Source organism: Rhinolophus ferrumequinum, chromosome 10 (assembly GCF_004115265.2).
Source record: "Rhinolophus ferrumequinum isolate MPI-CBG mRhiFer1 chromosome 10, mRhiFer1_v1.p, whole genome shotgun sequence".
Lineage (NCBI taxonomy): Eukaryota > Metazoa > Chordata > Mammalia > Chiroptera > Rhinolophidae > Rhinolophus > Rhinolophus ferrumequinum.
The window spans coordinates 62,874,370-62,895,740 of NC_046293.1; the positions used below are offsets into that span (position 1 = coordinate 62,874,370).

Consider the following 21,371-nt stretch of genomic DNA (forward strand, 5'->3'; position numbering starts at 1 on the left):
GACAGAGTAAATCTGCACAGAGGGGCCAACACCTTTCTGTTTTTCACCAAGCTCTACAGGCGAGTCTGATGTAGAGCCTGGTTTGGGGGCCACTGCTTAGTCCAAATTCTTTTCTTTAATAGCATCTTACTATAATAGTTATTTTACCACACTCTTTCACTACTCCACTAATTCTTTTTATCTTTAAACAAATTCTACATTCATCTTCAAATCATTTTAATCAATATTGTTATTAAAAACAGTTTAATTACAAGGTACTGTGTTCTCCGTTTGATGTTGATCATTTTATGACTTTATAATGAAAGGAGGAGCCTAAGTTGGAAAGTGGTATTTAAATTAAATTGTTTGGAGCAGTTCACACTGTAAGCTCTCAACATTTAGGCTACACTGAGAAGGAAACTCTTTGACAGATACTATGTAATGGCTTGTATTCAATTTTCTTCCCCTCAAGAACGAGAAGAAAATTATAGAAATTATTAATCACTTTAATACAAATTAAATGTAAAATCCCATTAAATGTATATTTGACTATTCAATAAAGATTTAAAATAGTAGTAGTAGTAGTAGTAATAATAATAATAATAATAATAATAATAATAATAATAATGGCTGTCATCTACTGAATGCTTCCTATTTGTCATACACTCTGTGCTAAGCACTTTACATGGATTTTCTCAGATATTTATCCCCAAAATTCTATGACGTCAGTACTCTTACAAATTCCATCTTCTAGACAGTGAAACTGACGCTCATAGAATTTAAGTAACTTACCTCAAAATAACTTACCTCAGTAAATCGCAGATTAGGATTCTAACCAGATGGTCAGACTCCAGAGCCTATGTTTTTGTTTTGTTTTTTAAATGTTTAACTACACTTTATTATTTAGAACAATTTTAAATTTACAGAAGTATTTAGAAGATAGCACAAAGAGTTCCTCTGTACTCTGTAACTTTCCCATATACTCCGCACTCATTTTCCCGTTATTGACATCTTACATTAGTATGGTACATTCGTTACAATATTGACACATTTTTATTAAATAAAGTCCATTCTTTGAGATTTCCTTCATGTTTACCTAATGTCGCTTATCTCTTCCAGGATCCCATCCAGGATACCACATTACATTTAGTCATCATGTATCCTTCAGCTCTTCTTGCCTGTGATAGCTTCTCAGACTTTTCTAATTTGTGGTGACTTTGACCGTTTTGAGGAGTACTGGTCAGTACTGGTTTACTAGTTTGTAGAATGTCCCTTGACTGAAATTTTTCTGATATTTTTCTCATGATTAGACTGAGGTTTGGATTTTAGGGAAGGTAGACTACAGACGTAAAGTGCTATTTTCATTACATCACATCAGGTGTACATGCTATCACTGTTGACTTACCACTGTCGATGTTAATCATAGCTGAGGTAGCGTCTGTCAGGTTTCTACACTTTAAATTACTCTTTCCCTCCCCTCTTTCCATATTATCTGCACTCTCTGGAAGGAAGTTACTATGTGCAGCCCACACTTAAGGAATAGAGAGTTATGCTTCCCCTCCCTGAGTGCAGTAGGGCTCGTGTTCTGTTGACCACCATGTTATTTCTCCCATCTTACAATGTTCTGTTTGGATCTCACTTCTACACTAAGTTACTGCCCATTTTTCTGTTCTCCTTTACGGTAAAATTCCTCAAAAGGGCTATTTATATTCCATTTCCTCCATTCTCCCTTGAACCTACTCCAATGAGGCTTTCACCCCCCACTACTCCACTGAAATTCCTCTCGGCCAAGGTCACCGTGGCTAAATCCAATGGTCAGTTCTCAGTTTTCATCGTATTTGATGCAGTTGACCACTCCTTCCTCCTTGGAGCACTTTCCTAACTTCTAGAACATTACACTCTCTTCATGTTCTTCTCTTCTTGCAATTTCCTCTTCACTTCTCTGATCTCTTCGAGTGCCTCTAGGATTACCCCATGGACCTCTTTTCTTCTGTTTATCTCCTATGCCCACTGTCTTGTTAATTCCATATATGTGTTAATAACTCCAAAATTTCTAGCCTGGGTCTCTCTCTTGCACTATCCATCTACTTGCCTATTTGACAGACAACGCCAACTTAATATGCTCTCCTCCCGAAAAGCTTTTCCCCATCCCAGTTGGTGGCAGTCCCATCCTTCATTTGTTCAGGCCAAAAGTATTCGTCTTCTGTGACTTCTTGCTTTCACAAACCACATCCTGTCTCTCAGTAAACGCTGTTGACTCTGCCTTCAGGATCTATCTAACCACAGCCACCACTGCCACCACAGCCACGCTGGTACAAACCACCATCAGATCCCACCTGGATAATTTTAGCAGTCTCCTGTCTGGGCTCCCTGCTACTGCCCTTGCTCTTCTCCAGTTTCTTTTCAACACGGCAGTCCATGCGTAAAGTATGCATGGAAAGTATATTGTATCATTATCCTATTCAGAACCTTTCAGTAGCTTCCTATCTCACAGTGAATGCCAAGCTGTACATCGCTTTTCTCACTTCCTTCTTGTTTGCTTGACTTCAGCCAGCTACATTTGTCTCCTTGGACATGCAAGGAAGTTTTTTTCTTGCAGGTAATCTTGAGGCTTACTTCCTCACTTCATGTTTTTTATTAACTGTTACCTACCCTGACCACTCCTTTAAAATCGACACCCCTACGTTACCGTATGCCCCTTTCCTGCTTTATTTTTCTCCACGTCACTTACCATCCCCCACACATTTTATCTATCTTTGTTTATTTGTTTATTGTCCATCTGGATATAAGCTTCATGAGGTTAGGGAATTTTTGTTTGCCTTGTTTGCTGCTTGTTCCTCTAGCATCTAAAATTGTACATGGCTCAAAGTAGGTATTCAGTAAATATCTGTTGATTGAGTGAATTAATGAATGAACAGATGTCACCCAAAACCCTCTTGGTCAGAATTCTAGGCAAAGCATTGTACAAGATACAACGTCACGGTCCCTGCTTGTAAGGCTTTTCCAATTTAATGTAGGCAACAGATCTACACAGATGCTATATAAAAGCTAACAAGGGGAGGTAGCGTGGGGGAATGGTACTGATCATTACAGGGAATGGAATTACACGGCTTTTGAGTTCCAGACTGAAACATTGGTGTTGAGGGTGAACTGTTCTTAAATTCTTTGTTAGAGGTAGTTAGGTCCTTACCTGGGTCTGGGATTGAGAGAGCAGGACAGATGGGGGGACACCTGAAAAATCACTCACACCCCTTCCTACTTATGGAATATGAGGCCCACAGAGGTAATGGGGTGACAAGCACGCATAAGCCTAAGCATGGATAAGCATTATTTCTTGGAAAATTTCTTAGTGGATGTTGATGCTATAGTCTGGCAAAAGGAGTTGAACTAACTTTCACTTTTGAAATTTGTTTTACTTTTTTGGGAATTTAAAATATCTTCAATCTTAAATGCTCTTTTTTTCAAAAATGCCTAATTTCTTGGCATTTGTAAGAAGAAGGAAGAGAGGCATATTTTCTTGTCCCCATTATGTTATCTCAAAACAAACTTTGTGAGACTGAAGTTTTCATTTCCTAGGGGTTTTAGCATGTGGTTAAATGCAAATAAAAAGATTCCAAATAGGGGTGTCTTGCGTTATTCTAAAAAACCCCTTCAGACACATATTTGCATATGGAGCGTGATTTCTGCAGCTGAATTCCCCAGCGGTTTACACTACCTAGAGTCCTGCCTCTCAAAACAGAGCCTCTGAGCACCTTTGAGCATTGGAAGATTATTAAGCAATCTGTATCGTCATATAAACTAATCTATGAACTTCTCAGGTCTACTTTTTGGCTTATATTTTGCCAAGATTCCTTTCAAGCAAAAGATTTGCCTTCCATAAAGTACTTTTAAACAATGCTTTGTTGCAGCGTATTTTTCTTAATTTATCTTTTCATGTAGAATGCTCTTAACTTTAACAACACAGTCAGTCATTGAGAAGCTTACTCTTTCTTTGCTTAGTTCTGTGAATAAACAAAGTTCTGTGTTCTGGAAGGGAAAAAATTAGGAAGGCTAAGAGAAAACTATGACTATTGGGGAATTGAGATCAAGAGTGTGCCTTCTTTTGCATTAAATTGAAGCTATTATTTTATAGAATTTGATCTAAATCAATTACACATTATATGGGGGCTAACAATACTCTTTAATGGTGTTTCTATTCAGAATGCATCATCACTGGAGAAAAACTGTGCTGTGAATCACCAGTTAGAGAAAGAGAAAACACATTTCATTTCTAGTCTTGCGAGCGATGGGGCTTGCAGTATCCATTTTAACTCAACCCAATCAGTTTCACACCGTGAACTATTACTATTAGAAAAGTGCCTTTGCCTGACGTAGCTTTCCTTAGAGCTAGTGCAGACTCAGAACCCTTTGCCCTGGTCAGCCTTAGGGAAGTAAAAACCCCAGCTCTTGGCAACTGTTTATTCACCCTTCAGCTAACTCTCAGAAATGTGCTCAAGGGAGAGCACCATACATTAGCAATTTCTCAGCCACAGAGAGCACAGAATCATGGCTTGTTGCACTTTTCAAAGGGAAATTCAGAAATTAAAAAAAAGCAAAACAAACACGGGGAATCAAATTATGTGGGAAATGGACATCCCCTAGGGGTTGAAAAGTTAACTCCAAATTTCCTTAGTACTTATGAGCCATTCCCTTCCTACTGTGAGAATTGTGAGCTATAAAATGTTTATACCTTTTTATGTGCCAATATTGAGACTCCTGCTACTATTGCCAGATGGATCTTCCAAAAAGTAAAGCTTCCATTTTTATATCACCTTCTCAGAAATCTTAGATTGGCCCAACTACTTGCACGATAAAATTTCACTTCTTGTGCTAACAACAAACACTCAGGGCCTCTCTCTGCCAGTCAGCAAATAAGTAATGTGCTAAGCGCATTCCTACAAAGGCAACTTGGAGACTTCCTGGAGCTGTTCACCTTTTCTTCAACATAAACTCTCTGCTCTAAGCATGCTGGTCTCCTCTGCCCCATCCTGTCCTTTTCTCCATTTCTGGAACAATTCCCCATTTGATAGGCTCCTCCCTCTTCCTCAGCCTATTTAAACCTGCCCCAGACCACCCCTCTTGCAAAGCCTGCTGATGTCCCATCACCTTGATGCTCCTTCTCTGGCTGTGGTAGCTCGTAAGGACATCATGTTTCTTCATCCCTGTTAAATTATGTGCATGTCTTATCCCAAAGATTCAAAGAGTAGAGGGAACGGTTTTATCTAGAAAGAGGGAGGAAAGGAAGGAAGGAAGGAAGGATGGAAGGAAAGAAAGAAGGAAGGAAGGAAGAAAAGAAAAGAAAGGAAAGCAAAGAAAGGAAGGAAGAAAGGAAAGAAAGAAAAGAAAATCCTGTTGTATGTTACATAAATATTAATTATTCATTTATATGGTACACTATGCTTAGTACTCTATAAATATTAGCCAATTAATGTATTAATAGAAAAAGTAGAAACCTAAACTTTCCCTTTACTGAAATTTGCTATTTAGCATTGCCTCACTGGAATGTTGATTTTGAGACTAGGAAGTATTTTAAAGACTGGAGGGGTTTTAAAGTCAGTGCTCATATAATCAGCAGGTCAGGGAAGGGCAACCAAATTTACTACATGTTTTGGGAGGCTTTACTTCAAAAGACATTTGCTAATGAGAAGTCTGAGATTGCTCAGTGAGGCTGTGTCTGGCCTGGATTTGTACCATAGGTCAATGGCAGAGCCGCTACCAACCCAACATGTCTTGACTGGCAGCTTTTTTCCTTAGAATACAGTAGACTCCATGAGGCTCAGAGTTCATCCTTTTGTCTTGTTTTCAAACTGAAATTCCTTAAGAATTGGCCTCTCTTTAAAAATACTCAATAGTTTTAAACTTGGCTCAGGCTCCAGAAACTACTCCTCTAGGAAGCCTTCCACGATATCCCATCTTCAATTTGGGTCCCCTTTTCATGCTCCACTCACACTGAATGTCTGCAGTTACTATACTGCTGCCTCACAGTATATATTCAATAAATGTTTGAACTACACTGATTTGCAGTATTTCCTCCAAGAACTTCTAGAAATAGTTAATGTTTAGGAAAAATGTGCCTCACCTAAATAGGCAGATTATATCATCAACAAGAAATGCATTAGAGTTACCATGTCTTGTAAATGTTTTTGCTCTGACGGTCCCCCCCTTTTTTTTAGTGACAAGTTATTTAAAACATAAGAGTATATATATACGAGTATGTACCATATCTTCTTTACCCAAGCATCTATCGAAGGACATTTCGGTTGTTTCCATGTTTTGACCAATGTGAATCGTGCTGCAATGAACATAGGGGTACATATATCTTTACCAATAAATGTTATCAAATTTTGGGGGTAGATACTCAGAAGAGAGATTGCTGGGTCATATAGTAACTCTATTCTAACTTTTTGAGGAACCGCCATACTGTTTTTCATAGTGACTGTGCCAATTTAAATTCCCACCAGCAGTGTATGAGGGTTCCTTTTTCATATGTTGGCATTTGGATAGTGTTTGTCTCTTCATGAGACATCATATCCTCAAAGAGATGAAGAATGAATATACTCTTGCCAGAGCTTAAAACATGAAGGACAAAGACATTTCAACTTAATGATGTCAGACCTTTTATTGTAGCTGTTTTTTCCCCTACGGCCTAAATAAGCATACTTTCAAATTGAATGCCTCAACTTTATTATCCCTTGTTTGTTATGGACTCAGAAAAGCTGCTACTCCCTTTCACTCTCTTCTGGCATAAGAAGTGACTGAAATAACAGAAAATTCAAGATAAAACCGTGTGTAGTAGTCAGGATAGACTAAGTAATAAACACCACCAAAATCTCAGTGGTCAACATAACAGAGGTTTATTTCTTGCTCATGGTAAAATCACTGAGAGTCCAGGACAGCTGACCTCCCTGTGATGACCCAGCGTTTCAGGCTGCCTTGCTCTTGAGACACCCCCATACTAACATGTGCTTCTGCCATTGCTGTGGCAGGGATGGAGCCTGGTGAACTGGACCGTGGCTCTTCACTGTTTCTGGCTGGAAGAAACACATAAGTATAACTAACCTTAAAGGGCAGGAAAACCTAATGCTCTCTGACTGGTAGAGGACTGCAAATATTGATGGGTGCTAGTACTGTCTACCGAGTCAAGTTCGGGCTCACAGAAAGAGGGGCAGTAATGGTCTCATATTGTGACCTCTGCCAACTGGAAGCATTTACTTATCTCAGCAGGAATATAAAGTGGAAGGAAATTGAATAGTCCAGGAAACCTTTGCAGGACAGAAAATGTAGGGGGTGGGGTGCCATATAAAGCAGAAGATGTTTGCCTTTCTGATGTCTTGTTTCAATTGCACGAAAAACTGGATAGCAGCTCGTAAGAATGAAAATAAATAAATAAATAAAGACTTCGGTGTCTGCAACAGACTGCACAGGAGATAGTTCCCTAGGGTTTATTGCTCTTTTCAGATCTGAGCACCTCTTCGTCTTTTTAAAAAAACATCAGCTTTTGGGCAATGTCATTGGTGGATAGGTGAATCTTTTAGTGAGGTTACCATGGCTACTGCTGGAGGTCCTTAGCTTCCAAATTTGTGTGTGGCAGAGGGAGAGGAGACTGATTCCCATACCTGATTATTGCTGATGTGTTGGGGGTGCCCACAACCACTCTCAGGTGACAGTGGGATTTTATACATAGACCTGAATCTGGCTTCCTTTTCAGACATTTTTCAGACTGGAGGGTAAAGGCATGAGAAAATGCTGCCATCACCATCACTAGCTCCAAAGAATATTGCTAATTTTAGTGCGTGGCTAATCGGGGGGTATTGTTCCAAGCCAAGAAAGCCACCCTTCTATCTGGCCTGTGTTATCGTTCTCCCTCATTTGTCTTAAAATACACTTTAAAAGGTGGAAGATATGCAGAATGGCAGTATAATTTTTTATCTGAAGAATCGTATTGACTCAGGGCACCATAAAAACTCTCTAATTTCAGCACAGCCTTAAGATATTTATGTTTATACCATAAATAAGTCATAAACACTGTTATTGAACAATTAAAAGCCTAGTATCCCAGTCAAACACTTCCTTGATCCTATCCAGATATTAGCTTTTAAGTGATTAAAATGTTCCGCAGCAAGACAGCCTAGAACAAAAATTTTAAAACAGCATTCCATAAAAACTTCAACCAACAAACCTAACTATATTACAGATGAGTAACCACACTGAAGGGAGTGAGGAAAAACTCCCCTAAGCAACTCTGGAAAGCAGGCTTTTACCTGAACACTCGTAGGCTGAGGACGAAATGAATGGTACAAAAATGTTGTAATTTGGTTAGTTCGTGTGTTTCTCACAGGGGTATGGGTTTGCAATTCTGAAAGTACTTCCTGTATATGGTAGAATTGAACAAACGTAAATATATTTTATTTAGACGAGAGCAAAATTTCTCCCTGTTCAAGAATGAAATTATAAATGAAGAAAGATGATAAAGTACCACACGGTGTTGACCTGGAATCACAGATATTGGAATAAAATCTTGGTTATTGTCATAGGCATACAGACAGAAATGTAGATATGTGGATTAGTGCACATACAATATATCCTAGCTATATCTGTCTGGAGGACTTAGAAGCAATGGAACCCTGGCAGAAATAAGCACATCTGGCACCTAGATCTTGCCGTCTGAACTCCATTATCCAATAAAAGGAACAAGGTCTCCTTGGAAAAGTAATTAATTACAGGGCTGGGGCAGGGGAAATACAAAATGGGCCTACAGCATCTTGGAAGCCAGAAAATAAGGAAGTCTCCCCAGAATGATGGGGCTTGTCAAAAGAACACAGGAGCCAACCTAAGTGGACAAATCTGGAACAATGTTGGCAACAAAATTAATAATAATAGCATTGGATTTTAACTTATAGAATTAAATAAATATCTGCAAGTCCATACTAATATAAATACATAAATTAATTAAACAAATGGGGAAGAAGGGATAGCTTTCATACAAAAGAATTACAGTTAGTGAACATAGAAGGAGAGAGGGAAAATAGAAAGCTACCATTGCACAAACTCCACAGTAATAATTATGATAAACAAAATTCATTGATAGAGGCAGGGATTTGTGGGCAATATCTGAAGATAAGCAGAATATTGCCATAGTCTCAAAGTATCTCCCCCAACAAAGTTATTAATTATAAATGAAAACATCATTTTATAGTGGAGGAACCTTGCAGATACCACCTTCGCCAAGAGATCAAAAGTAATATCACCGTTGATAAGACACTTGCTATTGTCTTATATTACACACTGAGAAGGATACAATAGCATTTCACTGTCCTGAAAGGCAAGGAAAGACTGAGGAACATCAGATTGGAGGAGATTAAGAAATAACAACTAATTGCAATGCGGGAAACTGAATAGGATGTTAGAAGAAAGAAACGACAGTGGAAAACTGGTGAAATTAAAATAAGGTCTGCAGTTTAGTCATCATTGGTTCTGATAATTGTATTGCGGCTATATAAGATGTTAACATTAGGGGAAGTTGAGTGAGGAGTATATGTTAAAATTAATTCACAATAAAAAATTGTCAAAAAAATGAAGTAAAACACATAAGGTGCACCAAAACAAGTATCCCAATAAAATAAACTGTTCTTTGGTTCTTCCTCTTGCAATTTCCACAGCGGAGCGACTTGCAAGCAGCTGGCTGGACGTCCGTCACATTGAAAAATATGTAGACCAAGGTAAAAGCGGAACAAGAGAAATACTTTGGTCCTGGGCTCAGAAAAACAAGACCATCGGTGACCTTTTACAGATTCTCCAGGAGATGGGGCATCATCGAGTTATCCATTTAATTGCAAACCATGGTAAACACTGAATTTTACGATGTGGCTCTTGGTCTATTTTATAGGAAATTGTAATTTGTAAATGTAAATATTACACTTTATCCAAGACATTGAGTGATCTTTCTGTATGCCACTGATTCCTTACCTGTGGCTTTTATGAAGGGGTCCATACAGCCTCACATTTTTAATTTATTTATTATTTTTTTGGTGACTCTTTCCTTATTACCTAACTTATACAAGACATTCCTTTCTACCACATTATAGTTTAGGGTTTTAATTTTTTTTTCACCCACAAACTACAGTCTTTTAAATGTTACATTCTTAGCTAAGCGAGTCAGCTCTCTTGATCCAAAACTCTAAAACTCTTTGACTTATAAACATAGTCAGAATCACAATATGAGTAAAATATAGGTAATGCTATAATTTGTTTTATCGTATGATTACAAATTTAAAATACGATTGGATTTTCCCCTGTATTTTAATGCAAATGATACCTCCAGAATAACCCTGGGATTTCTCTTTTATTCGCACTGCTCTTTTTATCCCATGGTCTCTTACTCTGCCCTATCTGTTTATCATCCACTCCATGGTGGCCTAATTCTTCCCTCTGTCTTGTTTGTTTCTCCTGTTACATCATGCCTGACATTTAGAGTAGCCTGAGAAGTAAAGCTCATGAAGTTTTCTCCATTCAATCTTGGTCAATAAAATAATCTCCGAATGTCACCCGTTCTGTTATTTCACTTTAGATTTATTCACTTCAACAAGAATGATCTTGAGTGATCTTGGGTCTTATGTTATAGACTCAGGGCTGTCAGGTTGGAAACTCTTTTTGAATCAACATCCTTATTCTTTGCCTTTTTCGTTCGGGCATATTTTTAGTTCTGTATATTTGCACACATGCTCTTTGCTTATATACTTAGTACACTTGAGCCTCTACCTTATTACCCAAAGAAGCTTTGCACAGACAGAGAAATCCTGAGGGATTTGTACCAGAAAACTGTAGCTTCAGGTTGACTTATATTTTGTTGGTTTTCCATGTTAATGGGATATTAGACAGTTGCCAGTAGGCTTCCACCATGATATTATCTGTATAGCTTGGCTAATCCCTTCGGTCTTTTGCACATTATTTCTTCACTTAGTTTTATACAGCACAATGCTTCACTATGAAGCTGACCGATCAAGTCAAATGCAATGAATCCCTGGGAACTATAAATTCAATGCCTTTTTATTATCTCAGCCTTTTTCAGCCGCTGAAACCACCCACACGACTTACTGTTCACAATATAGACTCACACCATTTTGATAGGACACATGGGTATGTTTTATACTTCAGTGTTCTGGACTAGATTTCAGGGTACCTTTCCCTCTCTATGTTGGTTTATTTATGCAACAGAAAATGATCTGGACTATGAGTAGACAAAAATTTCACATTCTTGGCTGATTCTCAGTCTGTTGCACATGCAAAATTGATTTCATTTTTTAAAATGGGAGATTAACTAAGTGGTGGAAAGACAGTTATTTACTGCCATAGTACCAGGAGATAGGTAGATCTGAGATGAAGAGGAGGATAGAGACTTGCTTGAGTCCTTTGCTGAGGAAAATAGCATTCTTTAATTGCAATTTATTGAGTGGATGTTTTGAATTATCTTAAAAATGTTAATTGTCTAGCCTGTTAAAAACAGCAGTGTGTTGGTTTATTGGAAACATTAAGTGTGACCCGCTGAACAGATAGATGTCTCCTATGATAACTACTCAATGATTTAGGAGTTGGAGCTCCTAATTGAAAATGCATAAAAATATTTGGTTTTTCTTTGTTGCTCCCATGGACAGAGTTATCAGTTATCCAAACAAATATCCATTTTTGCCTACCTTTTCTTAAAATTGTTCAGTTTGGTGGGATTCTTTTCATTTTAGAGAAACTTTTTTACCTTTCATTTGCCAACCTCCGGATACCACTTTATAGACTTGGATTTTCTTACAAGCCCTACTGAGAAATGCCTTGTGTTTCCTTCTGGTCATTATTTCTGTAATTCAGGAGGCTGCCACTACGTAGTTTCTTCACATCCTTGAAACCTTTCCTCAGATACCAGGACATAACCAAGTTGTTCAAGAAACCAGAATCCTTACTTTGCTGTTATTGTTTTTTTTAGGAAAACCCAACACTTTATTGTGAATCTTCAAAAGCATCCAAACTTGGGTGCTGTCATCCTATTTCTGGCTTACCTACCACATTTTGCATTTATATTTATATTTTAGTGATCAGCAATTGCTTTTTAGTTTTGACATGAAATCCATAGCTTTCCACTGGCTTCTTAGGAGAGCCAGTTTGAATCTTCCATTTTATATGACAATGAAGTATTGTCCTCTCTTTTTGTAGGCAACAAAAGGACAATGAATTTTAGTGTCCTTTCAGCCCCCAAACTTAAGTTTTGTTCTATACAACATTATCTTATTCAGGATGTTTTTCTTTTTCTTGCCTAATTTCTCGCTAGAATCTCTAGTTTAATGTTGACTAGAAGTGGCAGGACCAGGTATTTTTGTTTTTTCTTATTCCTGATCTAAAGGGGAAAACATTTAGTCTTTCACAGTTATGTATGATGTCTGTGAGCTTTTCGCAGATGCCCTTTATAGAATTAAGGAAATTCTCTTCTATTCCTATGGTTGTTACCCTGATAGGTTATAGGATTTTACAAGTTTTGTTCTTCATTCTATTAATATGTTGTATTCCACTGATTGATTTTCAGATTATTAAGATTAGATTAAGATAAGATTTTTAAGATAAGATTTTCAGATTGTTAGATTTCTGGGATGAATCCCACTTGATCATGTTATGTAATCCTTATATGTTTCTGGATTTGGTTTGCTGATATTTTGTTAAGGATTTTTGCATTTATACATAAGGGATATTGGTCTGTAGTTTTCTTGTGATGTTTTGTCTGGCATTGGAATTAGGAAAATATTGGCCTCATAGAATGATTTGGGAATTGTTACCTCCTCTTGTATTTTGGAAGAATTTGTGAAGAACTGGTGTTAAATCTTCTTTAATGATAGAATTCACCTATGAAGACATCCAGACCTGTACTTTTCTTTGTGGGAAGTCTTAAAATATTAATTTAATCTCTTTTCTTGTACTAGGTCTATTTAGATAGTTTATTTCTTCTTGAGATAGTTTCAGTAATTTGTTTTCCAGAAATCTGTTTATGCCATCTAAGTTATCTATTTTTTTTTACATGTAGTTGTTCATAGTATTCCATTATAATTATTTTTATTTCTGCAAGGTTGATAGTTATGTCTCCACTTTTGTTTTTGGTTTTAGTAACTTGAGTCTTCCTTTTTTCTTGGTCAATTTGACTTAAGGATTGTCAATTTTGTGATATTTTCAAAGAATCCACTTTGGTTTCATTGATTTTGTTTTTCTTTTGTTTTTCTAGTCTTTGTTTCATTTATTTCCATGCTAACCTTAATTCTTTTCTTCCTTCTTCTGCTTCCTTCAGTTTAGTTTATTCTTCTTTTTCTAGTTCCTTAAGGTGTAAGTTTAGGTTATTGATTTGAGACCTTTCTTCTGTTTTAAGCTATAAATTTCCCTTTAAGTAGTGCTTTTGCTGCATTCCATAAGTTTTGAAATGTTGTATTTTGATTTTCATTTATCTCAAAGTATCCTCTAATTTCCCTTGTGATTTCTTACTTGGTCCATTGGTTATTTATGAGTGTGTTGTTTAATTTCCATGTATTTGTGGATTTCCCAAATTTCCTCCTGTTACTGATTTCTACCTTAATTCTGGTGTGGTCAGAGAAAGTGCTTTGAGGGATTTCAACCCTTCCAAATTTACTGAGGCTCATTTATTACCTAACATATGGTCTATTTTGGAGCATGTTCAATGTGCACTTGTGAACTATATTCTTCTGTTTTTGGATGGAATGTTCTATAGGTATCTGTTAGGTATAATTGGTTTATAATGTTCAAGGAGATTTGTTATCAGTTGATTGTGTTTTGTTGCCAGTCTTCTAAGCAAAATAATTTAAGAAATACTAGAACACAATCTACGAAAAATTAGAGGAAGAAACAAAAAATTTTTGAAGTCTGGATCAAAATGTCAGAAGTGACTGCAAAATATTGCAGGGTTTTAATCTTTTGTAGGAATCTTTTGTACCTAGACTACCTCAGTTCAGACAGAACTATAACAGACAGAAGTTATAGTCTACAATTTGGGAAGGGTGGTAGTTGTTTGTGGTGGATAACACACACACACACACACACACACACACACACACGTATACTTCTAATACCTTATGGCACAAGATGGGATAAAAAATAAACTAACCCAGGGAGATATAATCCCATAATTGTAAAAAGTTTTAAAATATGTGTGCAAAAAGATAACAATGTTACTTTTTCCTTTCAATTTTCTACTTCATACTTTAATGTTTTTAATAATGTGTAATAATAATTTAAGATTAAGTGAACCAAAGTATGCTTGTATAATATTTGATCATTAGGAAGCTATTCACACGTATAAATTTGTAACTATTCAATGGGAATGAAACTGAGCTTTAGAAATGAACATTACTATCAAGGCATTTGTTTTCACAGTCTAAGAAAGAGAAAAAAGTTTGTTAGAAACAGCAAATGGTTTTGTATTTAGCTCCCCTTATTTCTCTTTCAGGAGCAATCTTGAATCCTTCAGAGCAAAGTCATCAGGGAGATGGATTTCCAAACATATTCTCCAAGGTAGAGTATATGTGCATAGATAATCATCTTAGAACTCTGTTGCATATATAATTGAGCATAAGGAATGAAATTATGAGACAGAAAAATGCTGGACTTGCAAATACATTTTTTTTAAAGTAGAAAAGCCTTAACTCTCTCATTATTCTTTGGTTAGTTGGAGATGCAGAAAATTAGAGATACGTAAATGTTTGAAGTTAAGAGCTTTTTCCTTTTAGTGATCTGTCAGAGACGAGACTTAGAATTACTAAGAGTCCTGTGAGTTATGCATTTGTCTTAACGCAGCTTTTAATTTTCCTGTTCTAATTGGTGTTTTGCATGTTGCTGTTAGTTTTTATTAAAGCAAATTAGCAGTGATCATTTTTATAGCAATAGAAGTCACTTAAAATTGACTGTAACTTACTATGACATTGATACTTGAGTTTTTACAGTTGATCTGGAAGTCTTAAATATATATGGCAATGAATACTGTTGAATACAATAAAATAAAACAATTTTGCTTTCTGCTAGCTTTTCTCTAAATTAGATTTCACTCCATTGAACTGTACAGTCCCAGGGGGAGCTTTGGATTTCTGTTGAGGTTATGTTCTTTCTAGACTTATGAAGTGCAATCACTGTAATATGTATTTCTTCTCTTAGGAAACAGCCAAAGTCACAGTGGATAATGTTCTTATTCCTGAACATAATAAAAAAGGTAAAAAATACCTTAACACCCTAACTTCTTTTTAAATCATGCTTTCCTTTAAGTGAATTCAGAGGGAGAAATATCCAATAACTGTTCATTAATATGCAGATTCAGAATAAAATTTTCATAGATATTGAAATATTTCCGATTTTGACTGACACAGTTCTGATGGATGATATACTATTGTTATATTCACAATCCGTTGGCCAATGAAGAACTTAATTGTGTTCTCTTCACTTAGGGGTATTTCTTATTTTCTGTTAGTGAAATTTGATATTTTTATGTGTCATAGGAAAACATTTAAAAAATTATGTTGGGTTTTATATAGTTTTAGAAATTTGCACATCACTTGGCAGAGGTCTTTAGAGATGTTTGTAGAGCAGTTCTGAAAGCCACTATGAAAATCCATTTGTTTTCCATATCCACTTTTCTACTTTATAGTAGGGAAAATAATTTAGTTCTACCTGGGAATCATTCAGATAAAATCTAATGGCTATTAAGGCTGCCTTGCCTAATCTCTGCCACTATATGGTTCAGAAGAGAATAGCAAAGTTTTGGTTATTTAAGGTTTAACAATAAAGTCTCAATCAAACATTGAATGTGGAAAAATAGACAAAGTTAGGCTCTGATAAGAGAATTTGGCTCATGCAACATGTTTCCATCAGTCATGCTTAGAGAAAGTTTTTCAGTCATATCAAGATTTTCACTAATATAGTTTTTTATTTTTAACTGGTTTTAGGTTCAGAGTTCTAATGACTAACAAATAGAATCTTGGAAAAGTTTCCCAAACTAAGCTCTTGGGCTGATCTCTTTGGAAAGGCGATAGAATCACAGTGCTATTGTTCATATACCTAAAAAGCCATTTGCTCTGTGCAATGGTGGGAGCCAGAGCGGAGTAGATGTGCACGGAGCACGTGATGGGCTTCAGTTTGGTGCCTGGGCCTTACCTGACTGACTTTCCACTGGGCTCTGATGTGTTTCTAATATGAAAGTCCTATCTTTATAATGGTGGCATTGATTCTTAAAAAGAGAAAAGGTAACTTATCTTCTCCCTACTTTCCTTCCTAAGGAATATTGCTTAAATCCTCTATCAGCTTTCAAAATGTCATAGAAGGAACCAAAAACTTCCATAAAGACTTCCTAATTGGAGAAGGGGAGATTTTTGAAGTATACAGAGCGGAGATCCAAAATGGAACATATGCCATTAAAGTATTGAGACAGGTATGGAAAGAATTACTACCACAGGATATCAATTCCATTTATTTGCTCATATTTCATATTACAATGTGTCATTTTTCATCACCATTTAAAAGAGGTATATTTGAAAATAAAATTTCATAAATGGAAATAAGATATATGACCTCAGGTGAGTAGAGAAATGAATGCCTGTCTTGCAGGAATGTGGAAGTTTAATTCTTCCCATCCCTAGATGTATTGCATGAGGAAGACTTTTCTGAAAAGCCTTGCTTAAGATGGTCAGGGTGCGCTGGGCTGCTCCAGTTTTCATGGATTTTTTTTAGGATGGACAGTGCCCTCTCTAGGCAACTTCACAGGCTAAGCCACGGACTGGCATTCCGTGCAACTTTATAAATTGTCTTCTATCATAGTTCAGGAGGGTGAAAAAGAGGAGGCTTCAAGTAGGAACAGCAAGATAATGATCAGAGCAGGAGATTAGGAGACAGCTGAGAGACTGCAGCCAGTGAAGCAGAAAGGGTATCGAGGGATCTAACTCAGGAGTCAGGAAGAGACAGGTACACACCACACACCCAAAAAAGCTGCTCATGTTCTTCACTGTCAACCAACAGTCAGGAAACATTTTCTGAACTCCTTCTATGTGCTGGGTACTGAGCTTGCAAAGAGGAATAAGGCATAGTTCCATCCATAAGGAGTTCATCATCTTACAGGGGGAAACAGCCAACTAAGGAAAAGATTAAATGGCAGTGTGAGAAGTACTTTAGCGGAGATTTGTCCAAAAGGTCATGGGAGCACATAAAATATAGCCAGAGGAGGGGTGCATCCAGCACCCACAAGAGTTCCTGGTGCAGAAGAACCACTCAAGAAACATTTCTGCAACAAACAAATGGAAAAGTAGATGAAAGGAAATGACCTTTCAGCTGGATTTTGAAGGATGAGTGGAATTTTGGCAGGCAGCGAGGGAGGGGAAGTATCTTTGGGGGTGGAATAAATATCTTTGGTATTTGGAAGTATCTTTGGGTGCAAAGGCCTAGAGGCCCAGGCATGAAAGCCTACGTCTTACTCGTGAGTGACACATCACTCAGTGGAGCAGAGTTTACTGTGAGGGTCAGAAGGCAGTGGCTGATGATGATCCTGGAAAGACAGGTTAAGGCAATGGATGGTTTTTAAGAGGGCGAGTGAAAAGACTAGATTTGTGTTTTTGAAAAATAATTTGGATTACAGGTTAGATGATGGACTAGAACTTGGCAGGGGCATTGGAGGAAAGATGGCGAGACTTTAGACTGGATGTGAAAAGACCTGGCAGGAGGATGTTTCACATGTGTACGTAAGAAATGGAGAGGGCTTACCCCAATGTTCTCAGCCCTAATATTAGAATCCCTAGGGAACTTGTAAAAAAGGAGCCTTTTAGCCTCTGGTTAGGTCAGATAGTGGTGGTCGTGGCAGGCATCAGTATTTTAAAAGGCTTTCCAGAGGCTCATAGACTTTTCTGAAAAGCCAGTGTTGAGAACCATTGCTGTAAGGTGGGGCAGAGGCAAAGGGCACAACAAGGAGAAGGTATGTCTAAGAGATGAGATGAAATGGACCAAATATAGGGATATGTTGGGTAGGCCTGGGGAAATAGCAGAGAAGGAGGGATCTAAGGTGAATCCTACTTTGCAGCTTAGATGACAGGGACTTTTTAAAAAAAATTACCTGATTTCTCCATTTCCTCCAGTTGTGTTCTGCCCACTAGTTCTGATTCCTGAATCTCAAGGTTCCTGATAAGTTGAATGGTCTAATAAAAAAAATGAAGCTAAGTACTGGTAAAAGCCATCCAACAAAAAGAATGTGGGTGTCCTAGAGGTGGCTTAACCGAAGCCTGTTTCTCAGGGCCAGTGTGTCCCTGGCACCATTTGTACTTTCTCTTTTGGTTGAGCCCCAGGGCCACATCTCTAAAGGCTCCATCCATCTATCTCCTCTTCTCTCTGCAGCTACCACCAACTCATACTCCCTTTTGGGAGGTTTCTTCCCAGGAGTCTGGCTTCAGCGTGAGGTGTCATTGCCTCTAGATCTCCTTCCCTTTCTGTCCCAGAGACAAGCCTCATTTCCTTGATTGCCTCTGACTCCTCCAGATGGTTTTGGTGACCCTCCTATGTGTAACCACGGCATCATAGCATTATCTCATGGTATTGATTTCTTCGTCTGTCTCTCCCAACAGACGAGGTGGTTTTCTTTAAAGAGTTCTTATTTACCCTGTTTCCCCAAAAATAAGACCTAGCCAGACCATCAGCTCTAATGCGTCTTTTGGAGCAAAAGTTCATATAAGACCCAGTATTATATATTATATTATATTATATTATATTATATATTATATTATATTATATTATATTATATCATATGATATCGTATCATATCACATTACATTACATTACATTACATTACATTACATTACATTATATTATATTGTATTATAGACCCGGTCTTATATTATAGTAAAATAAGACTGGGTCTTATATTAATTTTTGCTCCAAAAGACACAGTAGAGCTGATTGTCTGGCGAGGTCTGATTTTCCGGGAAACACGGTATCTTTGTATCCCAGTGCCTTATTACAGGGCCTGGTCCATAGCAGTTGCTCAATAAATGTTTGTTGCATGAACTAAATGAAGCACATATGCCCTTTTCATGAATTTAGTGCTAATCTCTAGGTGTAAAGAGACAGGAGATAACAAAGTTACCAAAGGCCTAAAGATTATAGAGTCCTACACACACTCACGCACTCACACCCACCCACACGGTTATCAGGAAAGGTGAGATAATTTAATGAAGCTTTAGCCTCAGAGCATTTTTTAAAAGAAATGTGGTTTTGTAAAATTGGACATTAACTTCCATAATCTTTCTCAGAGAGACTGGGGTAGGGCAGTGTACTAGATGGGTTAGACAGGTGCATCCAAATCACCTGGCCATCGTACCATGCAGATCCTGATTCAGCACATCTGGGCAGGGACCCGAGATTTAGCATGTGTCACCAGCTCCCCGTGGCACTGACGTTCCTCGTGCACAGACAACACTTGAGCAGGAAGAGTGCTAGATTCGCATGAACACCAACACTCACCCCTTCATTTTTCAGATTAAGAAAACTATGACCTCAGGGAGGTTACGTGACAAAAAGTCACAAATAGTGAGTGGGCGTGAGACCCAATCCACTTGGATCCCACAACAAGGGTTGTTTTTTTTGTTTTTTTAAATATAAATTCTCATGAAGATGTCCTCAAACATGATATGTCAGCCTAGTTTATTGTGTCTGACTTCTGCGGTTAACTTGGAAAACAGCTTCCAGAATTCTTGCTGGATTTCTTTCCTTTTATTCCTTGACGACGGAGAGCTCTAAACACTCTGCCCTGTCTAGGAATTTGCAAATGATAGAACTTACTACAGCTGATGGCACTCAGGAGCACACTTAACGTAACTCTTTCTTTCTAGAAGTTAGGAGCCTGAGATTCAGAGACATGCAATGATGCAACGTGTGTGAAGCCGTTGAGAACAGTGCCAGCTATAGAGCAGGTGTTCAGTACAATATTATCGAATTCATTAATTTATCCAGTAAGTATTTATATCAGGCCCTGGGCTAGTTTCTGAAGCCTCTTTGAAGTAAGGAGTTATATTTTTCATTCGCTTAGTAAGCCCATCTTTACAACATTAATACAAAGGTAAACGTGAACCAACATATTCAAATGATCGAAGTCATAAATGCCAAATTAGTGAAATCACTTCTAACTAGAATATAGTTATCACAGACTGGATTTTTTTTTTTTATGAGATCAAATGGGGAAATTTCGAACCATCACGGGATTGTCTTTGAATACATATAATATTTTTTAATGTATATAAATTGTACAAAATATGGTGAGTTTGAATATAAAATATAGCAACATGATACATTGTATGAAAAACTTAATTCAAGAGCAGTGGTTCTAAATCTGTTTTGGGGTTAATGGATTTTTGAAACTCTGATTGAATCTAAGGCTCCTCTCCCCAGAAAAATGTTCATTTGCATTTGTACCAAAAAGTTCATCTTTGGAGTGGCCAGTTAGCTCAGTTGGTTAGAGTGTGGTGCTGATAACACCAGGGTTGCTGGTTCGATCCCCGCATGGGCCACTGTGAGCTGCACCCTGATTAAAAAACGAAAAAGTTCATCTTTTTGGGAGACTATAGACCCTGGGTTAAGAATGCCAGAAACAGAAATCCTTTCCTTAATTGTTTTCTTGTTTTTCTGTATGATATTTAGGAGAAAAAAATGCAATGTAAGAAACAGTGGAAGAGATTTTTATCTGAGCTTGAAGTCCTACTACTGTGAGTATATTTTGTCTGGAATTTCTCCCTTTGTGCCTGGTTTTCATCTTTGTTCATCTTTGATTCTGCAGCACAGAGTTTGACATGGTTGGCATTTAATAAATGTGAGTTGGATATTAGAACATTGGGTACATTTTTGACATCTGCTTTCGTATATATCTTAGAATACATTTTAAAATAGTCCATTTGCATAATTCACTTCGACATATTTTAACAAGAAACTGTCACAGGGGAGTGAGCTAAATCATGTGTGACTAACATGGCTGAGTGTAAAATAGTTCTTAGAAGATTAGAATTGTATACATTTTACCATTTCTCCCTTCCTTAGAGACATTCAGTCAAGAAACTATTTCATCAGTATAACCCTGTTTAGGAAGAGAGTTTTAGACAAAGGAATCAAGTACTTTTGATGTGCCTGTTATTTTCTGGAAATTCATTCATGAGCCTGAGAATCAGTCCTTGGAGACGAACTAAAATGACTTCATTTTCATATATATTCATATCTGCAGCTGTGCTGCCGGCCTCATAGAAGGCCCCTAACCCTATAGAGTTCACCCATCGCCCTTTACAAATAGAAAATGTTCTTTTCAGATG

At 37.3% G+C, this 21,371-nt stretch overlaps 1 protein-coding gene and 1 non-coding gene across 3 annotated transcripts in view; both read left to right on the top strand.

Annotated features, from left to right (window-relative positions):
- Positions 1 to 21,371, top strand: part of IRAK3 (interleukin 1 receptor associated kinase 3) — an 82,859-nt gene that overhangs the window by 30,022 nt on the left and 31,466 nt on the right. For both annotated transcript variants that reach the window (XM_033117300.1, XM_033117299.1), the window contains 5 exons: positions 9,678 to 9,860; positions 14,504 to 14,568; positions 15,205 to 15,259; positions 16,320 to 16,471; positions 20,713 to 20,777. In XM_033117300.1, coding sequence (XP_032973191.1) covers positions 9,821 to 9,860; positions 14,504 to 14,568; positions 15,205 to 15,259; positions 16,320 to 16,471; positions 20,713 to 20,777 — 377 coding nt within the window. In that variant the 5' untranslated portion in view covers positions 9,678 to 9,820. The remainder of the gene's footprint in view (positions 1 to 9,677; positions 9,861 to 14,503; positions 14,569 to 15,204; positions 15,260 to 16,319; positions 16,472 to 20,712; positions 20,778 to 21,371) is intronic.
- TRNAI-GAU (transfer RNA isoleucine (anticodon GAU)) lies at positions 20,509 to 20,582 on the top strand. The gene has a single exon. It is a non-coding gene; the product is annotated as a tRNA-Ile (tRNA).